Source organism: Siphateles boraxobius, unplaced genomic scaffold (assembly GCF_051911475.1).
Source record: "Siphateles boraxobius isolate OS27281-9 unplaced genomic scaffold, OSU_SipBor_1 22, whole genome shotgun sequence".
Classification (NCBI taxonomy): Eukaryota; Metazoa; Chordata; class Actinopteri; order Cypriniformes; family Leuciscidae; genus Siphateles; species Siphateles boraxobius.
This window is the reverse complement of record NW_027508833.1, coordinates 31,965,985-31,993,953: the sequence shown is the minus strand read 5'-3', so window position 1 is coordinate 31,993,953 and position 27,969 is coordinate 31,965,985. Positions and strand designations below refer to the sequence as shown.

The window sequence follows — 27,969 nt, the reverse complement described above, 5'->3', positions numbered from 1 at the left end:
CGCCCTTGTCAAGACTTGTAAACATTTTTTTTTAAATCACAAGGGGTTCTTATAGGTTATTACTGATATCTTGACTGATATGTCCATGTCTCTCCAGAAGAGGACGCACTAGAGCAAACAACACGAACCTTCTCAACACATTTTTGTCTTCGTTGAGTGCTGTGTCACGTGCTTATGCGACGTTTGGCGAATACATACATAATCCTTTACTTGTGTTGTGACTAAAGAGAACTCACATTATAGACGTATCTTACAGTTTATTAGTTTGAAACATTTGTTTTGTAAATAATCCACTCTGGCATCTGATGTCTAACCTTTTTACTTGTAGGCCTATCCTTAGAAGAAACTTTTGAAACATTTGTTAGAGTGAAGATGTGCCCTCCCATTTAAGTTGGTTTGATAAAAGCTACAGCATTCTGATTTTCTTCTGAAATCACAAAACAACTTTACCATTGTCATTAATTTATGTCAAACACAAATGAATTAATTAACCAAAATAAATTCTCAGTCTGAACAATTCTAGCTGTTACCTATAAAATCAGTTATAAAGGCCACAATAAATAATGCACAAGTATTATCGGCTACCACAATAAATGCTCTGCTAAAATATTTTTAAAACTCTGCTCCCTCTGTTAGATTAGGACCACAACTGGTAGATTTCGATGTATTTAGGTTACAATTCATTACGTTTTAGAGCGGTGTTCATTAAAAGGAGATATGTGAGATCAGGACTGTTTCTGACATTTCTTAAAGGAATAGTTCACCCAAAAATGAACTTTTTTACTCATTGAGTCACCCTCAAGTTGTTCCAAACCTTTATGAATTTCTTTTTTCTGCTGAACACGAAAGAAGATATTTAGAAGAATATGGGTAACCATATTCTTTTTTTTTCATTCTAAGTCAATGTGGCCCATCAAACGTTCTTCAAAATATCTTCTTTTGATGGCATTTTCATTACTCAACAGGTGATAAATTACCATATGTACCTTTTGTTGGCTCATTCTAAAACATTTTCTATTGTGAAGGGTGATATTCATCCACAGAGTCACGAAGCACAACCAAAACAATGTTCTTCCACAAAATTCATGTCGTTTATTTTAACCAGCACAGGGCCAACAGTTACAGCGTACCTTTAAAATATTTCACATGTTAGTATAGGCTATTACTAAACTTTTAATTTTATTTACACGCATGAAGTAAAACACTTTCATCGTAGTGGTCTTTCTAATAACATCTTAAAATATATATTTCTATATATCTAACCATATTATATATATATATATATATATATATATATATATATATATATATATATAGCCTAATATGGTTAGATATATAGAAATATATATTTTAAAATGTTATTAGAAAGACCACTACGATGAAAGTGTTTTACTTCATTACTTCATATATATATATATATATATATATATTGAATCATATGATCACAATCACCATTTATCTCATGTCGTGTTTGCTGGTTTTATATGTTGGTTTCAGTATGTCTTATATATTTTTGACTTGTTTTGAAAGCTGGGAATGATTGCTCCATTGCCAAAGGTTATTTGCCTCTCCTAAACACTGTAAGGCCATCATTGGGCAAATGGCTGGATGGGAGAGTCTCAACAATCATCTGAAGCATAGTGGGGGTTCATTCGCCAGATGATAAGATCCTTTCAAGTGTAAAGGTTATTTTCTGTGGGGTTGTTTAGGGCTTTAAAGCTCTTATTTTCCCCTTAAGTCTCTTTTCATGGAGTCAGGCCACGCCAGAGTCAACTATTTTCCATTTTGCTGTTAAAAAAACATTGACATTTAAGATTAATCTATGAGGATGATTCATTTGGAACCCATGGAAACACAATGGGCATGCTGTAAAGTCATCTTTCAACTTTATTATGTGTTTAAATGCTTTAATGATTGTTTTATGTGCTATTTTTCATATAACAAATGTGTATTTCAAGTGATACAAGTAAATTTGTGAGAAAATGTTTTTTGTATATATTATAAAATGTATTTATATGAATTGTATCTATGCTAAATCTAAATATGACTAGGATACGTTTGATAACGCTGTGTTCTAATGTCAGAGACTAAAGCCCTTGTTCACAAAAGAGATTAAAAAGGCGCTGTCCCTTTAAGAGGAAGAACGCTAGGCACCAACTGTTACATGTAAATATATTCCGAATCCGAACTAGTGAGGCGTGCCAGCAGCCAATCGCTGAGCGTCTCCAACCGCGGGAGATCCAAATTTCGCGGGACGTAATTTGGCGCTAAAATAGCACTCCTCTGTTGAGCTGATGTCAAAGCAAAGCTTCTCTGCCGGAGAGGGATTACAGACACACAGGAACGTTTTCCACCAACGCCGGCTTTACGCAACAACTACGAAAGGAACATCTTCTAAGCTTTGTTTACCTTTTAAAGGTAGATTTATAAAATTAAATGACCCGGGTACCTTTATATGTTTAACTTAAGTTATTTGCAGTATATTAAGACACAATAGTCTCTCTCGTTCCAATACAACAAAGGACCCTTGGGAGAGAGTTTTTTGTCTGTCGGATGTTAATATTTTTTTGTATTTTCACGCATAATTGATCTACAACTTTAACAGGATTTATTATACTGAAGTGCATATCGTCTGTAGCATTTGTAGTGTTTAAAGATATACATTTGACGGTTGACTTGTTCTTGAGTAAGCTATATACACTATTTGCGATTAAAAGAGTTTATTTTGCGTCACTTTCGCGGGTTTTCGTGCGCAAAATGATGCGGATACCCAGAGGGATTTCTCCTGCTTCTGGGAGAGGTGCAGTCTCTGGACTCTCGTGCCCGCAGAAGAAAATGTTCTCCGCGGCGAGGACGGATTTTTTCAACACGGGACTTGCAAGCCCAACGACGAATCTGGTACCGACTGGATACTTCACTCAGATCGGGAACACAGCAGCAGCGGAGCAGAGAGCCAACTGTTTGTACGCGACCCCCCACGGGCCCGAACCTAAGCCGGCGCGGATCTCTTCCGGGCGGCTGCCGGTAAGCCTCTTTCCACAGACACTCCAGTTCTTGCTTTTAAGGTATGAATGCGCATGCATGCTTCCTGTTTCATGTCCTAGTACAATCATATGTCATTTACTAAAACGCGGCTACAGTCACAGTGTGAAATTCACGTTCTAACGTTACAACATATAAAACTTCCCGTGTCTGGCTTCGGCAGGGAGTTTTATTTGTGCCATCATCTCTGATGTAGCAGCTACTGACAATCTGTCATTTCCTCATGAATCTCCTCAGTGAATAAAGCAGGCCAGTAATTTGAAATTACATTAGTATAGGACCTTTAGGTAAGAGTCTGGCAAGCAATTTGATTCTTAAACTAGTCGTCCTTTTATTTTTACATTAAAATAAAGTACTTATTGTTTTGCTATTAGTCACAATATAAAACTTAGTCTACTAGTTAAATATTTAGTTTTTGACATGAATGAATACGAGGAATTGAAGTAACTTACAGTGAGTTCAAAGGACTGTACTGTTAACAACTTGCCATTTGTTTAGCGGATGAAATAATATCCGTACAAAAATTTAGTTGTCAAAACTATATAAAGTTGAGAATTGAAAATTACATACGATATAGGTCTTTTATACAGTGAAATCAACCCTGTTTTCAAATGTGTACAATACAATTCATAATAGCATCTACCCTGACAAGGCCAATATTCCCTGGTTCCTTTTAAAGAAAATTGCTAATTTATCTAATTTAATTCTTTAGAGATTTGTGGTTCAAATATCAACATTACGAATACTCTCTACTGTTTAATAAATGACTCTGAACAATTAGAACTATGAAAACTGGAATAAATAGCCATATAGTAGCTAGCAGCTAAAGTATCAGTGCTGGTACATAATTAATCAGTAGTGAAACTGAGATCTGAACCTACAACAATCAGAATGCACAAGTCAATCGTTTATATCTGAAACACTGATCACCAATGACAAAAATGTGCAATTTGTTGGCTGTGGAAAGTGCATAGTTACCTTGACATAACTGGGAAAATTGCTAGTAGTAGGAAAATAATACCAGTATTTAATGAATAGCTACTAGTGAAATTTAGGAAATAAAATTGAGGGAAAATTTTCCTATTGCATTACTTGCTAGTAAATAAAAATAAGTACTAGTTACATCAAATTAGATGGTTTAATTAGTTTTAAGGAGTAATTGTTTAAGTGGCTTGCCATGAAAGGGTTATTTCAGGGGGGAGGTGGTAGATTGATGGGGGAGGGGTACTTTACAGCTTCTGGACTGGACATTATATTATATGGTTCATGGCTAATAGTAAAGCGGGGGAAGGGTCCTCAAAGCTGAACTCCTTTCAATACAGAACCTTTTATATTTAGCAAACTATATAACATAATGAATAAACATGAAGCCAAATGTTTAAATGACCCAGGTTCATTAGACTGAATTCTACTACTTTTATGTAGCTGCATTTGTAATTATCACCCCATACCCATCCCCTGTGTCGTTGAACACCTGTCTCACCATTCGTCCTCACAGAAGCTCAACCTGTTGAAAAGGTCAAAAAGGTCAGAGTATTTGCTCCAGGAACTGCCTGTGTCGAACTTCTCTCTGTGTTGCTTGCTGCTTCCAGCTGATAAACACAAGGGATGATCACAGACTCATGCTGCAAAGCATGGGTTAGGGCTGATAACAGACTGGGCGTCTGCATTGGAGGACTGATATGTATGCCTCATAAACTCTGACATTCTATTATAATAAGCCTGTCTCGGACTGCTTCTCTGGGTTTGAATTAATCAGTTGATCAACTTAAAATGGTTTCTTAACCATAACGTCATCTTATGTTAACAAATCAGGCCTTGTCCTAGTGCTTTCACTGATTCCATTTTTTTTATCATTCAATGTCTTTAATGTCTTTTCTGGAAACAAAAAGTGTGTAGTGTAGCTCCTTATGGCATCGTTAACTATTTCCAGTTTCCCTGGTTCAGTTTTTCACAGCAATGTGCAACAGTTCTATCTCTTTCTGTAAAGAGTTTCACTCTTGTTCTCTGCCCCTTTTTCAGTTTGACATAAAGGAGACACCTGAAGCTCTCATTACTGTCCTTAAAGGAGAACTCCGGGCAATTTTTAAGTTAATCTTGATCGTTAGACCTTTGTGAGTACTGACTATAGAAAAAAAACCGAACCGGATTGGTGCTTGCTACGCGGAGCTGCGACCGCGAATGCCCAGAGCTCCCACCCAGCTAAAACGGCAGCTATGGGGGCATGGACATAAAGAGCGTTTTTGAACCTCTTAACAGACACAAAATGCAATTAAAATGTCTGTCCAACATGAACAGGGACCCTACATGTGAACAATATGCGTTTAGCAACTTAGCCATTGTTTCAACTCACCTAAATAGTCTTTTAGACGGCAAGCTGTAGTCTCGCGCTGCAGTCCCGTGCTGTAGCCGGAAAAGGTAAACAATGTCCAGGTGGGAGGAGCGTTGATCATGTGCGACGAGTTGAGATCAGAGTTGCTTACAAGTGAAGAAGAAATGGTTCGTGTTTGTGCCTTTCCGAATTGTGACAACAGAATGCGAAAATATAAGAGCTTAAATTTTCATCGTCTTCCTTTCCATGACCTCGAGATTCTGCAGTTGTGGCTAGTTGTACTTCAACTTGATGTGCAAACTCCCGTAGAAGTACTACGCGCTAAAGATTACCGCATTTGCAGTGAACACTTTGACAAGGATGACTACACACACTCAACACAGCGGGGCCGTTTGAAGAAAAATGCCATTCCATGTTCGAAGACTCGTCGCACATGATCAACGCTCCTCCCACCTGGACATTGTTTACGTTTTCCGGCTACAGCACGGGACTGCAGCGCGAGACTACAGCTTGCCGTCTAAAAGACTATTTAGGTGAGTTGAAACAATGGCTAAGTTGCTAAACGCATCTTGTTCACATGTAGGGTCCCTGTTCATGTTGGACAGACATTTTAATTGCATTTTGTGTCTGTTAAGAGGCTCAAAAACGCTCTTTATGTCGATGCCCCCATAGCTGCCGTTTTAGCTGGGTGGGAGCTCTGGGCATTCGCGGTCGCAGCTCCGCGTAGCAAGCACCAATCCGGTTCGTTTTTTTTCTATAGTCAGTACTCACAAAGGTCTAACGGTCAAGATTAACTTAAAAAATGCCCGGAGTTCTCCTTTAAGCCTTTAAACCATTACGCTTAAAAACTAAAAAATTGTGAATTACATTTAATGAATTTTGCAGAAACTTATAGTACCCTTGAGCCTCATTTCTTTAAAATGACTTGGTCAACATTAAGTTATAATTTACCCATCCAAATATAATTGACCTATCATCTCCAAATACACATTTGTGGTCTTATTGTAAATGAGTTATCAATGTTGCATTTTATTCCAAAGTCCAACAAAAAATTGTTTGTCTTCATAATCATTTATGTTAAGGATGTTTATCCACCTTATTTTTCCTCAATGTGGACGTAAGCCAGTTCCTGTGTAAAACACTTAAGAGACATATGCCATTCTAGACCTTTCAGGTCAGGTTAGACGCTGTACTGAATTTAATGCAGTTGAAAACGAGGCTGTGAGGAATAGATGTACAGTCTTTACGATGGCATGCTCTGTACAAAGATCCTAGATCACATAATTTTCACAACTCGCAACTTATTCTTTTTTTATGGAGTTTTTTGTTTTGTTTCAGAAAGACGTTTAGTCAGCTGCATAATCTGTATGTTCACTAGTGGTTGTTCAACGGATCACAAAACTCATGGTTCGGAACTTCGGATCATATGTGCAACTTAACTTCCGTATTCTGTAAAACAGATCGCAATGCTTCCGGTTCAGGTCTTTTGTATGTGCTTCGTGAAAAAATTAGCTGTTTTACTCAAGATAATTTAAAAGGAGTGAGCAAAGATGAGCAAAATCAATGTCCCTCGTATATGCAGATTGATATCTAAAAGTTTTTCTTATTCACGCTAACGTTACATTTAGATATTTAAATAGAATAAAGCTCCAATATAACAAAGTGATCTATTTAGGTTGGCTGATTACCTTAAAAGTCCATAGATATCGACGTCAGTTCATACTGCTGTAAACACTTTCTCTGACAAGCGTATGCGATGAGACCGGGGTTGGTCATGCGACGTTCGACATATACCCTATTATGTTTTTTTAGTCTCGGATCATTTTTCAGATCAGCAAGAAAAAATTAATTCATATTTGGGGGAGGGGGTGTAACTTTGCTTTCCATTTATTACTTAAAGCACACTTTAAGTACTTTGATACCGCTTCAGAAACTACCATCCTAACTAATAAAGTTCAAACATTATTAAAGATAAGTGAACAGTTAGTAAAAAAAATAAGAACAAATACAAGTAAAATGCAATAAAAGAAAAAAGTTACAAATAAAGTAACGTTTAACTGAAGTATTTAGGTACAGAGAGGTTATAATTAGGCCTAAATATAAATAACACTTTAGTGTTCCCTGTTTAAATTAAATATAGATTAATCTTTGTTAAAGCTTTATTGTTTGATTAACATTAATTATGGATAGCAAGTATGTAAAGTCTGCTGTCACTTTAAGACCGAAGCCACTTCCTGTGTAATATACAGTATACAATAGATGCTCACGTTCATTTCCACCAGGAAATGATCTGGGTTTTTTTTATTCTTGTACATCCAATTATTTTTGTTTTCCCCCACCCTCTGTCATTGCCAGATTATTGATTTGCATGTAAAAGGTAAAACAGGATATTTCAATAATTACCATCTTGTTTGTTTGCATGTAAACATCAGTAACGACTGGCAGTTCAGGATATTTAATAGCTTTGTTTTCCCAGATCATATTTTGTTATCATAGGTTAGGTTAATGTTTCAGCAAGTCGACATTTATCAAATGCACAAGCACACTAATAGTTGCAGACTACATGCTGCAGTTAACCTGTTAAACTGCAACACCACTTTTGAAAAATCCCCAGAATTGGCATACCCAAACTAAAACAGATACAGTTCATGAACCCTTTGTACTTAAAGCACAAGTATGATCTCATTTGAAAGCTGACACCTGGCAGTTTATTGTAAATGTAGAATTAATTATTCTCATAATGAAAAAAATAGTTATAAATATCTTAAAAGTTTTGTAAAGTTATTATAAATTTATTTTTTATGAAATATTTTCATAAAAATAATATTGAAGTTGGCATTGTATCAATCTATGAATGCACTGCAGCTGAAGCCACATGCCTGACCATGTTGTATTTAAAATCTGAAGATGACAAGTCTAAAACTCTGTATTTAGTTAAATGTTTTTCAAGATCATGTCATATGACTTTATTTTGATTAGACTCTAAAATGCAAACTGATGTTTATTGTCATGTTCTAAGCATCTATTCAGTCTATTGTCTCTATTGTTTTGTGGTGCAAACGAGCCCCATTCAGTCTCCGTCTCCCCTGCACACATTCACACCTCTCCGGCCTTGTTCATTATAATTACTAACGACTGGCTATTCACACTGTTTCAATCCCTAATTTCTTTTTTCAAAGTTCTCACTTCACATTTGAAACTGTATCAAATGACCTTCTTGAAAAAAGAAACATTTCAGTAAGAATTCCTATTTAGAAAAAATCATAAAAATAACAGCTAGGTGGCAGGTGCATCTGAGGGCTAGGTAGCATGTTAGCTTAGCACACCATCAATACACGACAATTTATGAGATTAAAACCATGTTTGTTCTCCAAACTTACTTTATAACGCAAGTCAAGTGTTTTAAATAACCTTCTGTGATCTAATTTGGCTTCAGATAAAAAAATCGGACAGAAAATATATTATTTTATAGTATTCTGCACAATGATAAAGTCTATATATCGATTAGCATTACATTATAAATATAATCTATTATTATGAAAATACCTGACATGGCTCGAAGAACAAAGGTAAATCAAATATCATTTCAATCATGTTTACTGTCTTCAAAATTTCTTTATCTGCATGTTGCAGCGATCTCTGGAAGCTTTGTTTTTGTGTCAGGAACTTCCTGGGATGTCACATGATTATGGCACTTCTTCATGTGTTCCATATATGGACTGCATGTGCAAACGGCGCCCTCAGGCTGCCAGTATGGATTGAAAACACAGTACATGAGTATCCAGCGCTCATAATGATTACATCGGCCCATTTGGGTATAAATTCAATAAATATTATTCCTGTCTATAAATCTGAAGTAAACCTATGAGAATCTATCAATATTTGACCAAATATCTACCAAATCTCCATTTTTGAGCTAAAAGCCCTGAGAGGCGTTGTTTTGTCAAGCGCTGTCATGACGACCTCACAGGAGTTTTTTTTTAATGAGACCGGCTGACGCTCATAATTCATAATGAAGGTATGGAATCATTTTTTGATTACATAACTCCTGACATAAATTAAGACATAACTGTCACTATAAGTTTCTTAGAATACAATAGTGGTCAAATACTGAAACTTGAGTCTTTTATCTTTTTAATGATGTATAGTTTGTCAAGGTAATAACTTTAAATCTGATAGTAACTTTTAACTATTTAACCAAAAAAAACGCTTCAGTGCGCCGGCGCTCTGGCAACGGTTAACAGGTTAATAATGTCAGGGTTATTTCGGCAAGCTCCAAAGAATGAAAATAAAGACTGGAGAACTATACAATAGAGTCAAACTTTGAGGATTGAAAAGGTCATGGAGATCACTAGGTCTCTGGTTTACTCCAAATCTCACGTGTCCGAGATCAAGTGATCAACCACTGGTCTGTGATCACCATGTTGAAGAACACATGATTTGGCTTTGTTTCCTGAGATCCTTGTGACGACCTCCCTCTCTTCCACCCCCACCGCTTCCCACAGTCCCTCAGGCAATTTACAACGTTTCATTCCCTTTATTTACCTATTTCCCCCTGTGGGGCCTCCAGTAACCAGATGTTGCATCAACAAGGTGGGTGATGGGCCTCAAGCTGTTTAAATTGAGTAATTTAGATCGCACTGCATAGACCCGGCCAAGTTTTGCATTTCAAAGTATCATCCCCTTACGCCCTTTTCATCTGGACTTCCCCTTTAGCCTTTACCTGTGTCTCCCTTTCGTTTTGACACCTCGGAATACGTCACTGATGCAGAATGACTTTTATCTTTCTTACAGTTTGAGTATAGCGTGTGTGTGTGTTTGGGAGTGGCACAGTTTGCAGGTCATTTTACCCACGTGTGTCTGTAGGCGTACAGAAACCTGTTCTTTTCAGGCAGACTGTTTGTTAAAAAAAAACCTCAGATTAGTTGGAAAGTTACTCAATAACACTGTTCATGACTCTTGATTTCTCACCTCCAGCCATTGAGTGAGAAGTGAAATGGTCCAGATCTGTCTTAAGGTATTTAAGTCAGTTAAGCAATAATGAGTAGGGTATTAAGAGAGATCAACAAATATTGTTTTATGACTTGATACCGATAACTGATCATATTTTTACATTTAAGTGTCTGATTGCAATAGCTGTAATGAAGAACAATTTATGGTTGGATTTGAAAATGATAACTAAATATTAATATAATTAAAACATTTATAATGCTTAAGTTATTTATCTTAACCCATTTAGTTGCAAAGACCCCAAACAGACCATAATGGTTGCTGTTTACAGTCACCGCATGCTGCTATCATTTAAATTCTTATTGTGACACTGACACACTATTTTTCTATTGTGTATTTGCTAAATACTTTTATCCAAAGCATTCAAGGTACACACAGATACAATGTGCAGGAAGATATTGATTATTAAATTCTTTGTGCATAACACCCACACACACACACATTTGTGCTATCCTGCATATCCACTGCTGTGTGTGATGTTGGCTTACTCAGTGGATTTGCATATCTTTTGGAAACTCCTGAGCCTGGAGCGGACACTAGTTTCTGGTATAAATCAGTTTATTAGCTGGTAGGGATTAATGTTTGTTTTTCGGTAGGTACATTAAGGCTTCTCCCAGATCAGTGCTTTGTAAGTGAGTGATTTGGCTTCCACCCCATCCGCTCTGAGCCAGCATTTCTCACTTCTCATTTCCCACTCACACAGGAAATAGGCAGAACCAACCACAAACTCTTACAGACATGAGATGCTGCTGTTCTGAGAAACAGAACCACACAAAGGTCCCCCTCTCACATCAGGTGGATGTGTGTTCATCATGCGCCAAGCATGGTGACAGCTGACGTTAACACAGATTTGTTTTAAGTCTTACCCAAAAGCCTCTTCTTTAAACTTCAAGTAGTGACTCCAGAACAACTCTTAGTTGAGACATGTATTGTTTTTTTGAAACCTTGTTGCCAAGGCAAGTACCCAAAATTTCAACATTCTTAAAATATGCACACAAAAAAATGCAGCTACATATTTTCATGTTCATAGATTCAGCTATAATTAGGGCTGTCAAAAAGGATGAAAAAACAAATTTGAATTTTATGCTTAAATATTACCAATATATTAAAATTTAAAAGGCATAATTGCAGTTGGGGGGGGGGGGTTGTCTTCGGAGGCACAAGACGGCGCAATGAGCAAAATATTAATGCACAGTATTAAATTGTTTATTTAAAGCAATGAAATAACCTGACTGACTACAAAAAGGGCATAATGTTTAAACTAACATTTATAAATCAAATATTTCGTAAATTGCATACACAATTGAACAAAACTGTATCATGCATGTATGCATAGTTTAATGCAAAAAGCAGAGTACTTTTTTGTGTCTAAAAACATGAAATGCAGTGGAAAGGGGAAAAAACCCATAAAGTCTTGACATGTTTTTTTAAAAGACTGCATTTTTTCACGCAGATGGCGTATAATTCCAATTGTTTTCAATTGGAGTGCCGCGTTTTTTAAACGCCATGAGCGTAACGAGGCACTGAGCGCGTATTTAACGCTCAATCGCTGAGCGTTTCATTGTTTTTTACTGGTCGCCGAGAGTTGAAAAATTTTCAACTGAGTAAAACGCAGCGCTCATCATTGTCACTTTTTACACAGCCGTCCAATCACAGTGGAGGAGGGGTGGGACAAAAACCACACTGACCAACTGTCACAACATTCTTCCTGAACAACGACGTCAACCTGCAGAGCTAACCGAACAAAATGGATGAACAATACATTTTTAGTATGAAACAAATTATCTGCGAAATCAGTAACAAGTAAACTGTGCTGCGGATATTCTGTATCATGGCAACGAATCGTCTCAACTGAAAAAAACGCTGCGCTGCCAAAACGCTCTCAAGCGCCCAGCAGAGCGTCCAGCGTTTTCAGCTGGCTAAAAACGCTTTGGTGGACACGCGGCCTTACATCATTATGGCATCTCGTTCACCACTGATAAGGCTGCCTGACGCACTCCTAAAATTCGAATGCACCTTTTTTGCATTCAAATGTTTTCTTTTTTTTTTTTTTTTTATAAATTTGACGAATATTCAAATTTAAGTTTGACAGCCCTAGCACTATAACATTTAACAAACACACCATATAATTTTATAATTTCTACAATATATTTATAGTCATTACAAAAAAGAGAGGGAAACCGAAAAAACTGAAAGATTGCGCTCCTCCTCTCCCCCAACCACCTGCTCGACAGCTCCAGATGTCAGTGACAGGTGTAGATGTTGTTTAGGTCAGGGCAGTGCAAACTTTTAAGCAGATGCTCGTGCACACAGGATAAGTGAACTGTTCCCAGCACGTGCTCAGTGTCTATTACAGAAGTATTCTGTCTTGAGTGAACTGCAGCCCTGAATGGCATTAGAAATCAAACAGGAATGTGTGGGTGCAGGTTTCCATGTCAGTTGGCTTCTTTAAACCAGTTCTTTGTGGAGTTGGGTTGCTGAAACAAGCCCATCCTCCCGGTGTGGAATGCTAAAGATTTCAGAAATGTGTAAACGTTCACGTCATTCCCTCCTTAAAGGTTTTAATGTTAAAACATTTGAATTAATACAGATGGTTGTGTCAGGCTCAAAGATAAATTAAAACCCATCGCACTAACCAGAGGTTTACAATATCAGGTACTTAGTTAATGTAGTTATGTATGTTAGACCCTGTTTAAATGTGATTGAGATCCTTTTTGGGGTGATTCAATCATAAATGGAGGTAATAGTCCAAGACAATTTGCAACCTGATCAATGAAGCCACACTCAAAAGTTGTTAAAAGCATGATCACTTCCTATTTTTAGTATAAACGCATGCATTCTGACTTGTTCCAGACAAAGGGCTGCCTACTTGCCTGTCAATCATGATCAATCTGATCTTCTGGTGAAACGACAGACTGCTCTCTGCTGACTTATGACAGACATCTATCATTTAGTTTGGTTAAATCCGCCCCTTTCTTATAATCGACTGCAAGCTCTCATTCCGGTCTGCCTCCATCTAATCAACAACCAATGGATTTAACCAAGTCCTCAACATACATTTATTTTTCCGTTTGATTCGGATGTATGCAGGCGCGGATTAATGCACAGGCTTACATAGGCTGCAGCCTAGGGGCCCCACGTGTTCAGGGGGCCTCGGATTGGCCAGACATTTTTTTTTTACTTAAGAGCGAACCAGGCACGGCACGGCGCCGGGATTCCAGTTTGGATGGGCCAGACGCCCAGACCAATTGTGAACGTTAAATTAAAAACGTTATCTAATCACTGTTTAACCTAATAAAAAATACTGACTAATATACTGTTAAATTATCTGTGACTATACATAATATAGATTTTAATAGCTTGATGCTCTTTAAATATTTTGTTGCATTGTAAAAAGGTTTCGGTGCATAGGACAGACCTATCCGCGATCGCTCTCCGTGGACGTGAATTGGTTATCCTATCAGCTGCTGCTGGTCAAATCATGTCAATCATTTTCATTCACGTCACTGCTATTGCTGGACGGCATAGTGGCAGAATGGCTGAAAGAAAGCATGAAAGTGGAGCACAAAAACGTAAATTACTAAAGTTAAGAGAACAACGGGACCAAGATATATTTAAAAAAAATCCTAAATTGACCAGATATTTCAAAGCTGCTGAATCTTCATCCAGTCGAAGACAAGATCCACCGCAGACTGCCGGAACGGAGCTAGCTGAAACGCCTGCAGCTAGCTCATCATGTTTTCGGTAATATTTCAGGGAATTTGGGGAGTTATTCCACAATGCAGTGTTTCCTCTATGGTTATTTTATTGTGGCTGTGCGCAATGGCAAAATTTCTTCCGCCTCGCTTTTTATTCTTGTCAAAATGTTCGCTTTCTTCCGAGTCGACTATTAAACGAACAGCTCGCGGGGCGATTCGGGTGCTAGGCGTCTTCCGGGCTATCATCCACTCGCGAGCCAGAGGCGCTGGCGCCCTCCTAGCAACGGCGATTCGGGTTCGTGCTTAAAAACGTCACTGCGTCCGCGGGAGATGGCTTTAAAAAACGTAGACACCAACATCAAGAAATAAATAACTATGGCTAACTTTACAAGAAACATCAAGGCTCGAAATTAACATCAATGCTCGAAATCTAAGCCATTTTGGTCGCATATGCTCCTGAAATATAATCTATGCGAGTCACTGCGAACTAATAATATTTTTGGGCGCTGACTACTACGCGAAATTTAAAAGGCTGATTTGACGTTTACAGCTGTTTCGGTGGTTGCCTAGCAACATAAACGCAGCGCACTGCTGTGTTATCGAACCTGAACAACGCGTGTGATCGTCTCCATTAGAAGATGAAACGAACGCTGACAGATTTCTTTTGTAAGCCGTCACCTAAAGAGGTGGAACACGCCAATGCCGATGGTGAGAATATTTTATTTTTTTATTATTAATATTAATACATAGCTTATTTAGTTTTATATAGCAATGATTAATATCATCAACTGCTGGCTAAACTATCCATCATCTGCTGGAACTTTTATTGATGTACAAGACCAAAACAAACCAATTATGTGGCCTTTTAATATGCACGTGAATGACGCAATCTTTATTTTCACCTCTTCATTCTTGATGATGATGCTGGTTGTATTCTGGCCCTCATGACTTCTGAGTCTGACCTAACTGGGTATAAATTAAGTAAATTTGCACAATGATATGCTATTAGGCCTAGACTCACACAAAGAGCAGCCTAGGGGCCCCTAACAACCTTAATCCGCCCCTGGATGTATGGCACAATACGCAAGAAAGAAATCTGTCTTTACTTCCATTGCATTGCAACTTTGCCAGTTACATGTGTGCTGATATGTTCAAAAGCTGTCTTTATGTGAATTGCATTAGTAGTCACTGAGGTAACCCTCTCAAGGAAGAAAGGACAATAATATTTTTTTTTAGGATCGGTTGGATATAAAGTAGAGTTCTTTTCAACACTCCTTCCTGAAAACTAAAAAAACCTTTAGTTTAGCAAATGTAATTTCTCCTTTATAGAAACCAAGGAAACAATGCTAAACTAGAGTAATGTTCATTCAGATGATTTGATGAAACTACTTCTTCAGGAAGTTTTAAGGCAGATATAATGACCATTCTCTTGTTGTCTGTCTGTCTCAGGCCAAGAGGAGACTAGATCTGGAAGAGCCACTTTATCTCCCAGAATTCCGCACACCAAAAGGGAAGGGAAACTCTGCATGTGCGAGGGCACCAAGCCCCAAAAGTGAGTACAACATAATGATCTGCAACTAAGCACTGTTAGGACAAATAAACCTCTGTTGATTCCAAGACCACTGTTTCCATATGTTGACTGAGGGGGCGGAAGTTTCTATCTGTTTTAGGACCTCTCATCATAATGGTTTGAAAAATAGTAAACGCACCTGTTTAAGCATCTCTTGCTTTTCTAGTAGGAACTGCAGCTGGTAATACTCAAACTAGAACTACAAACTGAAAGAATGTCTCTTTTATATCTCTTTCTCTTCATCTCTTTCTAGCTCCCAAGTCTCCAGGGGAACGTACCCGTTATGACACTTCCCTCGGTCTGCTGACTAAGAAATTTGTGGGCTTGCTGAGCGAATCGGCTGACGGGGTTCTGGATCTGAACTGGGCCACAGAGGTTCTAGAGGTTCAGAAGAGACGCATCTACGACATCACCAATGTTCTGGAGGGAGTGCAGCTCATCCGCAAGAAATCCAAAAACAACATCCAGTGGATGTGAGTGTGTTAGATTGAATGTTCGGTAAATCAGAGTGATAAATGCTCAAATTTGATTTGACTGTTTAAATCATGACATGAGCTCTAAGATTGTGTTGTATTCCATTCTAAATGGTCCCCATTTCCTGTTTGACAACTTGATTTCTGAAGGACATTGTGACGCTGAACCCTGCTGAAAATTCAGCTTTGCTATCACAGGAATAAATGACCTTTTAAAATATATTAAAATAGAAAAATGCTCATTTATGTAATTCTCATGGTTTCTTCAGTTTCAGTATGTTCTCTGTATGTCGTGTGCTTTAGGGTCAGTGGTGTGTTTGAGGGCTCGTCCTGTAATTCAGAGAAGACCAGCGCTCTCAAGAAAGAGCTTTCTGAGCTGGACAGGCAGGAGAAAGCTCTGGACGACCTCATTCAGTCCAGCTCAACACGGTTACGAGAACTGACAGAGAGCAAGGACAACCAAAGATATCCTTTCATTGTGTGTGTTTGTTCTCTGAAGAAACTGTCTCCTTCACGTTTGTGTGCTTGCTCATACATGCTGTTCAAACAGCAAGCATCCATGCAGCCAAACGCATATGTGGCTTAGATATCCTCTTATTTTCTCTCTATATTGTGAGTCTTTATAGTTCAGTTCATTTGAAATGCAAAAACGTCTTCATGACTGAACTGTCAGTCATTTTAAAAGCTGTATTAGATGCCAAAGCAGTTTTTCCTTAATTCAATCTCACATTAGGATATGTGACCTATCAGGACATTCGTACCATAACCAGCTTGAAAGATCAAACTGTTATAGCTGTGAAGGCACCATCTGAAACCAAACTGGAAGTTCCAGAAGCATCTGAGGTCAGTATTCGTCTTAGGCCAGTTTCACACTGGACACGTAAGCAGTGCATATTTTTCCGGAGCATTCACACTGCGGCAGTGCCACAATCGTTTCACCACTGAGTCTATTTTTGCTGTGCCACTTATGCTGAAAAAGTTTACACGGAAAAACAACAAATTTCACTATAAATCATATAGGTAAAGTGTTCCATGTTTCACGAAAACAAAACATTTCCAGGAGTTTTTACCCAAACTTCAAAGGCCTTTTTTAAATGATTAAAACTAGAGGTATTACTACATATATTTATCATATAAACTACATGTTTACAGCATGTTATATACATGCTTGTGGAACAGTAGGAGAGGAACACTGCTGCATCACAGCAGAGCATGATGCCCATCATAAATCAAAAGTAGTGACAGACAGTGGTCGGCGGAGACCCTAAGAACGACAGAAGTGGGCGATACTCCTCTGTATTTGCAGTACACATGCTGCCAGTGTGAAAGCACAACACCCGCTCTGCATACACACATTTTCTGAGCTGCCTCCACTCTGCTTGCACATCTAATGTGAAACTGGATGCAGACCTAACCGAAAACCTAACGTGGTTGCAAAGTTGCAGCTTGAGTTCCAGTACTGCTCTGAGCTTGATTATGCTGGTTGCTGTTGGTCAAGCTAGTTATGAATCTTGGTTGGTTGCAAGCATCCAAACCAACAAATGCTTTTTTTCCCAGCGAGTAAAGTTTTATTATTTGGATTTTTTTTTCCTTTATCTGCCGATGTCATTTTAGTTCTAACCCAAACAGAATCATTTAATATTGTATTATTAATGTCTTACAGTTAGATATAAAATTTCGTAACCCTGAATTTGGATAATTTATGACCCACTAGATGTTTAAAACTTTGTTAATACTGCCTACAGGAAAATGTCATCTTTTTTTTTTTCTTCATTAGGGCTCACTGCAGATTTACTTGAAGAGCAAGAACGGCCCAATTGAGGTTTACTTGTGTCCTGAAGAATGTTTGGAGGACGCTAGTCCCATCAAGAATGCCACACCCAGGAAAGATTACCTGCAATCCCCCTGTGCCGCCACACCCTCTGTCTTCCCACCTGCCAAACCCCTGCCAGTCGAAGGTGAGACAATTACCAGGAACTTACTACTACTTCTCACTTTCAAAGCAAAAAGTATTTTGGAGCCAATAACAACAGTTTACATTTTAAATGTTTCAGTTGAATAAGATCTAGTGGGGACATTGTGTGCAAGAGTTCCTATGAATAAAGAGCTGTGTATCTAAACCCATCTACAAAACTTTGCTACTAGCTTTTTGATAATCCTAGCTATCAAAACACAGGCTGAATGGAGTCTGTTTCTTTGTTCAGGTTTGCCATCAAAGTCTCAGCAATCAATGACGGGCACAAGCGAAAGCACGTCCCTGCTCGATGTGGAGGGGATTCTGGATCTTCCTCCCAGCCTTCTGCAAATCACCGAAGACCAGCTGCCTGGGCTGGCCTTCACATCCGACACCTCTGGGCCTTTTGTTAGCTTCTCTCCTCCGCTCAGCCACGACGACTACCTCTGGGGTCTGGAGGATGGAGAAGGCGTATCTGACTTTTTTGACACGTATGATCTGGGAGATTTGCTCAAAACATGAGGCATCCAGTGTAACAAATCAACTGATGGCATACATGTTCAATTGTAATTAGTTTAATTCAGATTCAGATCCTATGAAGTTTTAAACACTCCTTCACATTATGACAGATTGAAGTTCTTATAAAATGCACTACTGAATTGGCTTAATTGGTTCTGTTTCTGATAAAGACAGTAAATTTGGGATTGAGCCCGTGTTTTAATATTTTAATACTGTAGTTATTAGATCAGACAATATTGTCAACAAGCACCCTCTAGAGGAGATTCATGTGTTAAGTTTAGTACACTATGAAGCCATAATTTTTTTTTTATTTCTGTCAGCCATATTATACCTATAGTAGGGTATTTTAGTTTTGTTTTTGAGAAAAAAATAATTTGTCTTGTGGTTTAATTATTTCAATTTTATAAGTTAAATGTTTGCCTTTTAGCATTGTTTTTGGTCATCGTTACTTAAATATTGACCCAAAAAAATATTGGCCTTGTCTAGGTATGAGCTAGAACTTACTGTTTATTAGTAATTCTTGAATGAGATGTATAAAACTCAGGTCATTTTAAAGCTTTTCTAGAGCTTTAATTACCGGTATTGTAGTACTGTCAAACATTGCCAGTAGAGGGCTGTGTGACCATTTTTGTCATCTGTCTGCAAACAAAGGTGCTTCTGCAGATATGTAGACTAGTGAATTAAATTTTTATAGATTGAAGATTTGAGAGCTTTTATGGAGGGGCATCTGCTTCATAATTCGACTCAACTGAACCAGAGATCTGAAAAACTCTTCTAAAACAGTCATTCAAATCATTTCAGTTAAGAAACAAGTGCTCAGGTTTTAAGAAATGGGTGCTTGTCTGTTCATTCTACCTCCATTTTTTTAGTTTTAGACACAGTGTGGTAATACCTTGATCTTGTAACTGTGGGCTTTCCTATCGTACTGAATAATGATTATGTAGTAATACATAATGCCTCAAGAAACAAGATTGTAACCTTGACACATCTGTGTATTAAAATCTCAGGGTATGTCCAGATTTGGCAGCTGATTTCCAAATGATTCATTCAAAGTAATGAACTGGTGCTTTTTCTAGGCTGTTTGATGCCTGTAGAATCAGTTTTTCCTGAAATTATGGTAATGTTGTTCTCAGGGTTCACTTCTCCACTCTCTGTGTAGTTTAGGGGCCTTTAATGGGATCTGGCAGAAACCTTTGATACTGTTTGAACACTGAACTGCTGGGAATACAAAGTGAACTTTGTTTCCAGGATTTTTTTTTTTTTTTTCCTTTTGGAGTTGGAACTCTTGCCACACCTGAATGGTAGGTTTTATAGCTGCAGAGACAAAGCAGAATTGAACCGTTTCAATCTGGTGAGTGTAGAAATGCACTTATTGAAAACACCCATCTTAAATGCAGAGTACATTTGAGTCGGGAAAACAATATGGGAAAGCTTGATTTTTACAACTAGATAACCACACCCAGTTCTGCAGTGAAATAATTCTTCTGCGGCAAACAAAAACGTGCATTTAGCAGCATTCTCGAAAACTGATTGGTTGATTCTGCATTTGTCAAGGGGTTGGGGTGGGTTTAAGAGAAGTTGTTAATCAGATTTGATTAACGTGTACATGCCTTTTTATGTGTGTACAGAAGTTTTATCTGGGTTTTGCTTGGTGCAACTGTCCCAAATGCGGACAACTGTCCTGTCCTAACAAACTTGAAAAATGTGCGTCTGTATATGCATGAGTGTGTTGAAGTGTGTACTTAAAGTTTGCAGTTTTGTGCATTTGATTGTAGTTTATAGTGGGGTTTTTCTCATTGTTTGGAATGTTTTTAAATAGGCATTATGTTTTTAAATTGTACAGAATGATTTTGTATTTATAGGTTTTGTATTTGAAGGAAAATGGTAATTGTCTCAGGATGTGTCATTTTTATAAATACCATCTGTTAACAGGCAGCACTTAATATTTGATATTGTGTGTGTTTAAATTAATAAAGCTCTGGTATAAAGCTCAAAGTAGTATTTTATTTATACAAGCATTTTCTGTTAAAAGTTACAGTTTTGCTCTTGTGTTATGTGCAAACAAACGTCCACATGGATGTATGCAGGTGCAGTAACTATTTTAGTTGGGACTGCATTTTTCACCTGAACAGAGAGGAACTGCCATAAAGATGAGTCGGTGAAAAATGTAAAACATCCAGACTGACACAAAACAGACAGATAAATATGATGGATAAATGACAGTAGAAATTCTTCATTTCAAGTTTGAAAATATTATGGGGTTACTCAGACGCAACCAGTGCCATCAGGAAACATGGTTAGTTTTAAAATCCTTGGTTCTGGTTAGTAAATAAATAGTTTTTAGAATATATACTACATAGAATCATTACTGAAGGATTGTGTGACACTGAAGACTGGAGTAATAGCTGCTGAAAATTCAGCTTTACCATCAGGAATATATTGCATTTTAAAATGGAAAACAGATTAAATTGTAGTAGTATTTAACAATATTACTGTTTTACTTTATTTTTTGATCAAATAAATGCAGCCTTGGTGAGCATAGTTATTGAGGATTTTTTTTTTATCGTCACATTTGGGAGTATTCATGTGTCACAGCCTGTTTCTTAAGCACAGATTAGTTTGAAGCAATGTAATATGTGTTATGAGGCGATGACAAGAGTTAAAAGTCTTGTCAGTTTCATTCAGGTACATTCTGACCTGCTTCTGCTTTTCTAATTCACTTTAGCTGCATCATGGGAGACCACACACAGATTGTATATTAACACAATTGATTTGTGTGCTCACTTTTTACCTAGATATTGACCTCTTTTCATTTGGCTTAAAAACTGTGTAATCTAATATTTTAGCTTATCCTAAATAAGTTACCATAAACCAGTGACTGAATAAATTACTGAAATCAAATGTTTAAATCTAATTTAAAATATGTACAATCTCAAATATGGCTCCTCTTCTCAAAGACATTGTAATATTGTGGTTCAAAACATGAGGAAGGACATTTCCCTTAATTATTCAGTGAAAGCTTTTTCAAAACAATCTGTGAGGTAAATATTTGTTTATAGGGCAGATGTAATTATGATAATAAAATTAATGTCAAGTCAGTACAACCCTAATTAAAATGCAAGCATCACACAGGAAGGTTTTTGAATTTCCCCAGACAGACTGTCACACCCTCACAGAAAACACATTTATATCCTTGAAGTAAAACAGTAACCGTCTGTAACACCAGTCTGTCATTAAATACAAGAATTGCCACTAAACTGGTTTATAAACACACTGTGATGAAATAAGACTTAAAGGGAGGATCTATGTCATTTTATGACTAGGTTGGGTGGTAGTTCTGTGTAGGGAGTGTTATAGTTGTTTTTATGTTTTCATCCCATTTTTGTTTGAACTTAGCCATGAGTCCTATACTCTATATATGTGTAGAATCCCGCTATCTTCCCTCTAAGATATATTTGCAATCTTCTCTCTTTTGCAGTGTTTTAATGTAAACGTGGCCTCCCTGGGCTGACAAGAGAGGATAAATGATCCTTCTCCTGTTCTAGAGTCAACAGATCTTGGCAGTGTGGATGGGAGGGGCTGCTGTCTGCTGGGAATCCTTCTGGTCTGAGCTGTAACCTTTCCTGGAACACGCCTCACAGCTAGATCCAGCCCCCAGACACACACGATTGGCTGATGTTGAAGAAACATAACAATGGTGGACAGACAAAGGCCAGTAAACATGCAGCACATTGTGGCCACAGCAATTTTTAATGGTAGTGAGGTGAAGATGAGAGAAAAAAAGGGATAAACAGAAAGGGTGGTCCAGAGGGCAGACTAGACCTCGCCTAATGAAGCTACTGAGAAAGTTTTCATGAATTGCTTTGTCAAACTTTGTCTCATGCTTCCTTTCTCTCTTTCACCCACTTTCCTCCTTCTCCTCTAGAGTGACGTTCACCCAGTTAAATGCAACATCTCTGCTCAGACCCTTTCACAAAGAGAGGCCATGGCCAGGGGGAGAAAGAGAGCATTGTTTGGCCACAAAACCACCATTACATCAACAATAACTCATGAAGCTATACAGAATATAAAGAAAACACTGTGTGTGAGTGAGGGAACGCATTGCGTTTGGGAGGATGGGGTGTACGTTGCAGTAATTAAGGAAAGTTAATTTCGTTCATTTGGGTTTAGTTCATTTTTTAATGATTAATGGCATGTTTAGTTACTTGCATGTCTGAACCAAGTTAGCCAGTACCTGTATCTATACCTATCCCTCACAGTATAAACCCTTGTTCATTGAAAAAATGAAAAATTAGGGGGGGGGGGGGGTCAGAGCTGATACCTGTCCAGCACATTACATCAAATGTAATAGTATACTGTATTGTGTACAGCTTTTCAAAGGCTAAGGAAGAACCAATAAACCTCCATGATACCTGCAGTAAAGGTGGATGAAACATTTCTCAATATCTGTCTTATAAACAATGATTGTTATTCAGGACACCATGGAACATAAGCACAAAGCACTGCTGCTCTGGAGCAACAAAGAAGCACTATTCAATCTGTCTTTTCAAATATTAAGGCTGCAAATGAATGGAAAGGGTGCCAATTGTGTTAGTGAAGCAATCTTTTGATTTTGTTTCAGGGGTGGGTTTCATTTAAACTTTAGACTGAAACAGATGAAGCGTGTTCATTCATGAACACGACATTTGTATAAGGAAATGGCTTATCTGCAATGTCACCTGAATAAGAGGGAAAGTGCACGCACAATCCCGTTTAACTGTGCCACACCATTCAAGGTCTGCTGATTGAAGTGCACATGCACTAAACAACTTTATACACAACCAGATTACAAAAAGAAGCAAAAGACAAAAACCTACATACAGGAAATCAATTAAAACATGTCCAGAGTTATGTAATTTACCAAAAACCTGTCACCTGAAAAGTTAGGAACTCATTTGAAAAAGAAGTGGACTTGATTGTGGACTCATTGTGTCAAATTTAAAAAGTATAGCCTTTTTTTTTTACTGTACTTGCAGATAATGTATTAATAAGTAAACTAACCATATTTCAAAGACAATATTTCATTATGAAATTACATATAGAGGTGTACTTACCTATTACTTAAGTGGGTCAATTATCACTCAAGTAGCCTTATTGCATTTAATATAAATTTAAACCATAATACATTTGAATATAATTGTAATTAACATGCAATTAAGTGTCCAAAACATTACATTCGTTGATGTAGCCTATGTTGTTTCATTCTTCCAGCCACAAAATGAATCTAAAAATCATTCTTTCTCTGCGCGCTCTATTCATTTCGTCAGTGAATACAAACATTCCCACGTGATGATGGAATGACTCCCTCCCCTCTCCCTCACAATCTGGAAGCGGCACGCGCTAGTGAACGCTCGCGCGGCACCAACAGGAGAAAAAGTACACAGAGGACGCAGTGAAACTTTACCGACTCTCTCACACGGCGGAACACAGAGAAGATCCACGTTTTCGCCCTTGGTTGCAGATATGAAACGTTTTCTTCCCCTGCTTTTGCAATCACGCTTACTTGTGGATTTAAAGGATTTAATGGAGGTGCACTTTGCTTGATCTTGAGGTGTTTGTTTTCACTACGTTTGCTGGGATTTAAAGTTCCTCGGTTGGTTCAGTTGAAAACATGCCGGAGAACATAAGTATTTCGGATTTCGTTTCTTTGGCGAAAGAGGACCTATCGTCCCCAGGAAGCTCTGGATTTCAGTCTAAAATGAGCGACTGTCGGAGCACCGTGGCCACACTCGAAGAGGTAAGGGTGTTTACCTGTGTGCAGGTGGAGGAGGAGGACAACACCTGAATGAATTCCTGTCCGTCAAGCTATGTGAAAATCTCTTGACACAGGAAACATTTTACTTGTACAGATTTCCAGATCTTCTAATATGAGAAAGATGGTATTATTTTGAATTTAGCCGAACTTAATGAAAGATTTGTTATGGTAGTCTGCAGTTATACTTTGCAGGACAATAATATGGTACATCATTAAATTGTTTTCAGTCAGGGCGACATTTTGAATCCATAACAATAATTTATCTGAGGATAATCTGGGGAAAGACTAAATGTAATTTTACACATCTGGTTGTCAAGGTAAGTGGTCCTTGTCCATGTAGATAAAGGCTACAGTATGGGTAATGTGAACTAGGCTACTTGTTGTCTCTATTAGGACACCGTCACCGTGTGAACAACAGAACTGACCTTTTGCCTTTTTAGTAACCTGTTGCTAGTGATTTATATTTTAAAAACACTAGTGGTTTGAATGCCTCATTGCACATTTATGGGCTCGTGTTGTGGTTAGGAGTCAGGGGATGGCACAGGAGTCACAACAAGGAAAACAGACTGAATTTAAGTGCTTAACTTGCTCAGGGCCCTTTTATAGGACTTGTTGCTGTGAGACTGAAATGACATGGGCACAAACACAGAATAACCCCACAGTTCTTAACAGCTGCATCATTTCATTGAGGAATAGTGTTAATATAGATAATTAAAGAGAAGTAGAACTGATAACAGAGTCAGTACAGGTCTTATAAACTTAATGTGGGTCTTTAGGCGTTTGTGTGGAAATTAATAGAGAATAGAGAAACTCTGCCAAAAGTAGGCTAATAACACTGGGCATGTCTGGATTCAGGACAGTGGAAGCCTTTCATTTTTTTCCGCCTTTTTCATGGGAAATGGTTTTAGGAACTGCAGTTCTCTAGAGCAGTGGTTCTCAACCAGGGGGCCGGGACCCACTACTTTTAAATTTACCGCAAAATATCGGAGTTACTTTTTCTAATAAGTAATGCAAATTACTTTTTCACATTTATTGACTGACAGCTCTCCTGTCCGCATGTTGAGAAAAATTGTAAGTGCAGAGACGTTGTGTGTAAACGTGATGGTTATTGTTGTTGTAGACTAAATGAGCATGCATTTACTAATCTCACTTGCTCAAAATGAATAAAATTAGTGAAATGCAAAATCAGGATACACAAACCTCCAATAATTAAATATGTTAAATAAAACAAATATTTTTATGCATTTAATCTCACTTCCTTGACCAATGACTTGCTGCTGATCTTCAATGATTCAGTTAAACCATAAGCAAAAATGACTTTAGATATTTTGTTTTTATTAGTGAAGTACTGTAAGTGTTCAACTTCCTTCTCCTGCATCCCATTCTTCTGTTATCCAGAACAGCAGCAAAGCTGAAAGGTTTGCCTGACACTCTACTGTACACATGTGAATTTGCATTTCCTTCAGCCTTATTATTTCAATTTTGGTCTGAATAGGCCTTTGCATTTGCCCAAAAATAGAAATAGACGAAAAGAAAAAGAAAAAAACAAGCCCGGCCCAGGTGACAAAAAGTAATGTAAAAGTAATGTAACACATTACTTTTCTTTAAAACACAATTAGTTATTTTTAAGGGAGTCACACAATATTGTAATGCATTACTTTTCAAAGTAATTTACTTTTAAAGTAAACTTTCCCCAACACTGTTTAAAACTATATAAATTAATTATTAATATAGGGCCCTTCTGTGTCAAATCAAACACATTTCAGAAAATTCCCTGGCTCAAATGTTTGATTTCAGTAATATTCTTTCTGAAGAAAGACAAAGATTTTGACAAACTTGATATTAAGGAGTATAAAATAATTTTAAACCACACAATCCTGCTACTTTTTTGGCCTAATGTGTTTATGAAATGTTGATCCATCAAAAAAAGAATATAACTTATGTATAAACTGTATATTTTATATTTATATCAAATTTCCTAGTGTCCCACTTTAAGTACTTCAGTCAGTCAAAAATGTGTGGTGGGACATAAAAACAGGAATTTTCCATTTTGATTTCATGGTCACTTTAGCCCGTTATCGTCTTTAACTCAGTTTTAATTCTAGCCCCAGGCAAAATAAGGTTTTACAGTTGTCATTTTGGGTTAGCACCACTTTCAGTCCTGGGATTTTATGTAACCCTACAGCGCTTTTAATATGAATTTATTTAGGCTATTTATTTAGATTTTTGCACATTACTATGCCAAAACACAGCGAGAAACATTACAGCATGGATTGTGGGACAAAAAATGGTTATTTACAGGATTTTAGTTAGTGTTGTTATGCAATATTGTTGTGCATGCTGGCTGTTTTCAAAAAGACTCTTATGATTGAATGTGTTTGTTGTTTAGTAAAATAGAAAACATTAGGCCATATGGTCTTAAACTTGTTTAACTGCAGTTTATAGCACGTTCATGAATTCTGAGCTGTGCATGAATTTCGTGCATTACAAACAATGCACGAAAAAGCTGAAAATCGTCCCGACTCGGCTTTAATTCGGCTCAAAATCGGACGAAAATTGCACAGTATATGCCCTGCCTTTCTGAGTAATCCACTATTCCCCCCCATTTTTGAACTTTCACTGTTTGCATAAAACAGATTCAGCACAGCCACAGAGCTATTTGCGATTAATTGGGTGAGGGGCGAGCTACCACTTATGTTTAGTGTAGGGAAAAACTGCAGATTTGGCAACCCTGGCTTGAACTACGGGTGATTCATAGGGTCAAATAGAGCTTTTATGTTGCTGTTTTTAGCTGTTCATGCGTTATTGTGACATTAACTTGCCCTAACTAACTCAACACGAGACATTTTCTTCACACACAGTGTGAGTTGCAGTCGTCATGTTTTACTGCACCCTTTTGATTGACAGGATATAATCGGCCCTGATCATCGGCTGTTTTTAAACAATCGGCTGATGGCCGAAAGTGAAATTAATTGCTTTTATAGGCCGATACTGATTGTTGGCCGATACATCCGTGCATCTCTAGTTTTAATATAGAATTCGGTCTATTTCAGTTATATTAGATTAAATACGTGATGTTATTGCGTAACATATTGGCGACGGCCCTGGGGACAATCATGATCACTTTCACTTTCATTGTTTGGGAAAAAAGCAGATGAAAGTTAACCAATTGTGTCAAACAAGTTTGGAATGACGACGAGTAAACTGTAGTTTGGATGTAATGATGCAAATTTGTATTGAACTATGCCTTTAAGCAGCACTTGGAAACTAGGTAGTTGTAAAAATATCCAATGATCAATTCTTTATGATTAGCACAGTAAGAGAAGACTGGAAGTTACTTCATCTTAAATGAGTCAGAGATGTGTGGTAGGTTTTTTTTTTTTCAGGATTATAAATTAAGTCCTCAGTTCCTGATGGCGCGGATATGGCATGTATGTCCAGATTACTTGTTCAAATATATCAAGTCGTGAGTGTGTTACAGTCTTTTCTACAGCTTCAAAGTGGTGTTTAATGCCAAGGTGCAACATAAGTTTGTGTAACTGAGTGTGTTTTCAGGAAGGTTAGCGTTTGAAGGCTT

General features: G+C 37.6%; 2 protein-coding genes across 3 annotated transcripts in view; both read left to right on the top strand.

Moving 5' to 3' along the window:
* Nucleotides 1-2,285: 2,285 nt before the first annotated feature.
* On the top strand, nucleotides 2,286-20,593 carry e2f2 (E2F transcription factor 2). The gene is made up of 7 exons (XM_077239710.1): nucleotides 2,286-3,024; nucleotides 15,532-15,634; nucleotides 15,906-16,125; nucleotides 16,429-16,592; nucleotides 16,856-16,968; nucleotides 17,903-18,083; nucleotides 18,330-20,593. The coding sequence occupies exons 1-7, from the start codon at nucleotides 2,758-2,760 to the stop codon at nucleotides 18,599-18,601; spliced, it is 1,320 nt and encodes a 439-aa protein (XP_077095825.1). The 5' UTR covers nucleotides 2,286-2,757; the 3' UTR covers nucleotides 18,602-20,593.
* Nucleotides 20,594-23,944: 3,351 nt separating this feature from the next.
* The window catches only part of asap3 (ArfGAP with SH3 domain, ankyrin repeat and PH domain 3), a 31,210-nt gene continuing 27,185 nt past the window's right edge, over nucleotides 23,945-27,969 (top strand). The window contains exon 1 of one of the 2 annotated variants that reach the window (XM_077239708.1): nucleotides 23,945-24,374. In XM_077239708.1, coding sequence (XP_077095823.1) covers nucleotides 24,249-24,374 — 126 coding nt within the window. In that variant the 5' untranslated portion in view covers nucleotides 23,945-24,248. The remainder of the gene's footprint in view (nucleotides 24,375-27,969) is intronic. The other variant, XR_013206683.1, reaches the window with a different exon arrangement.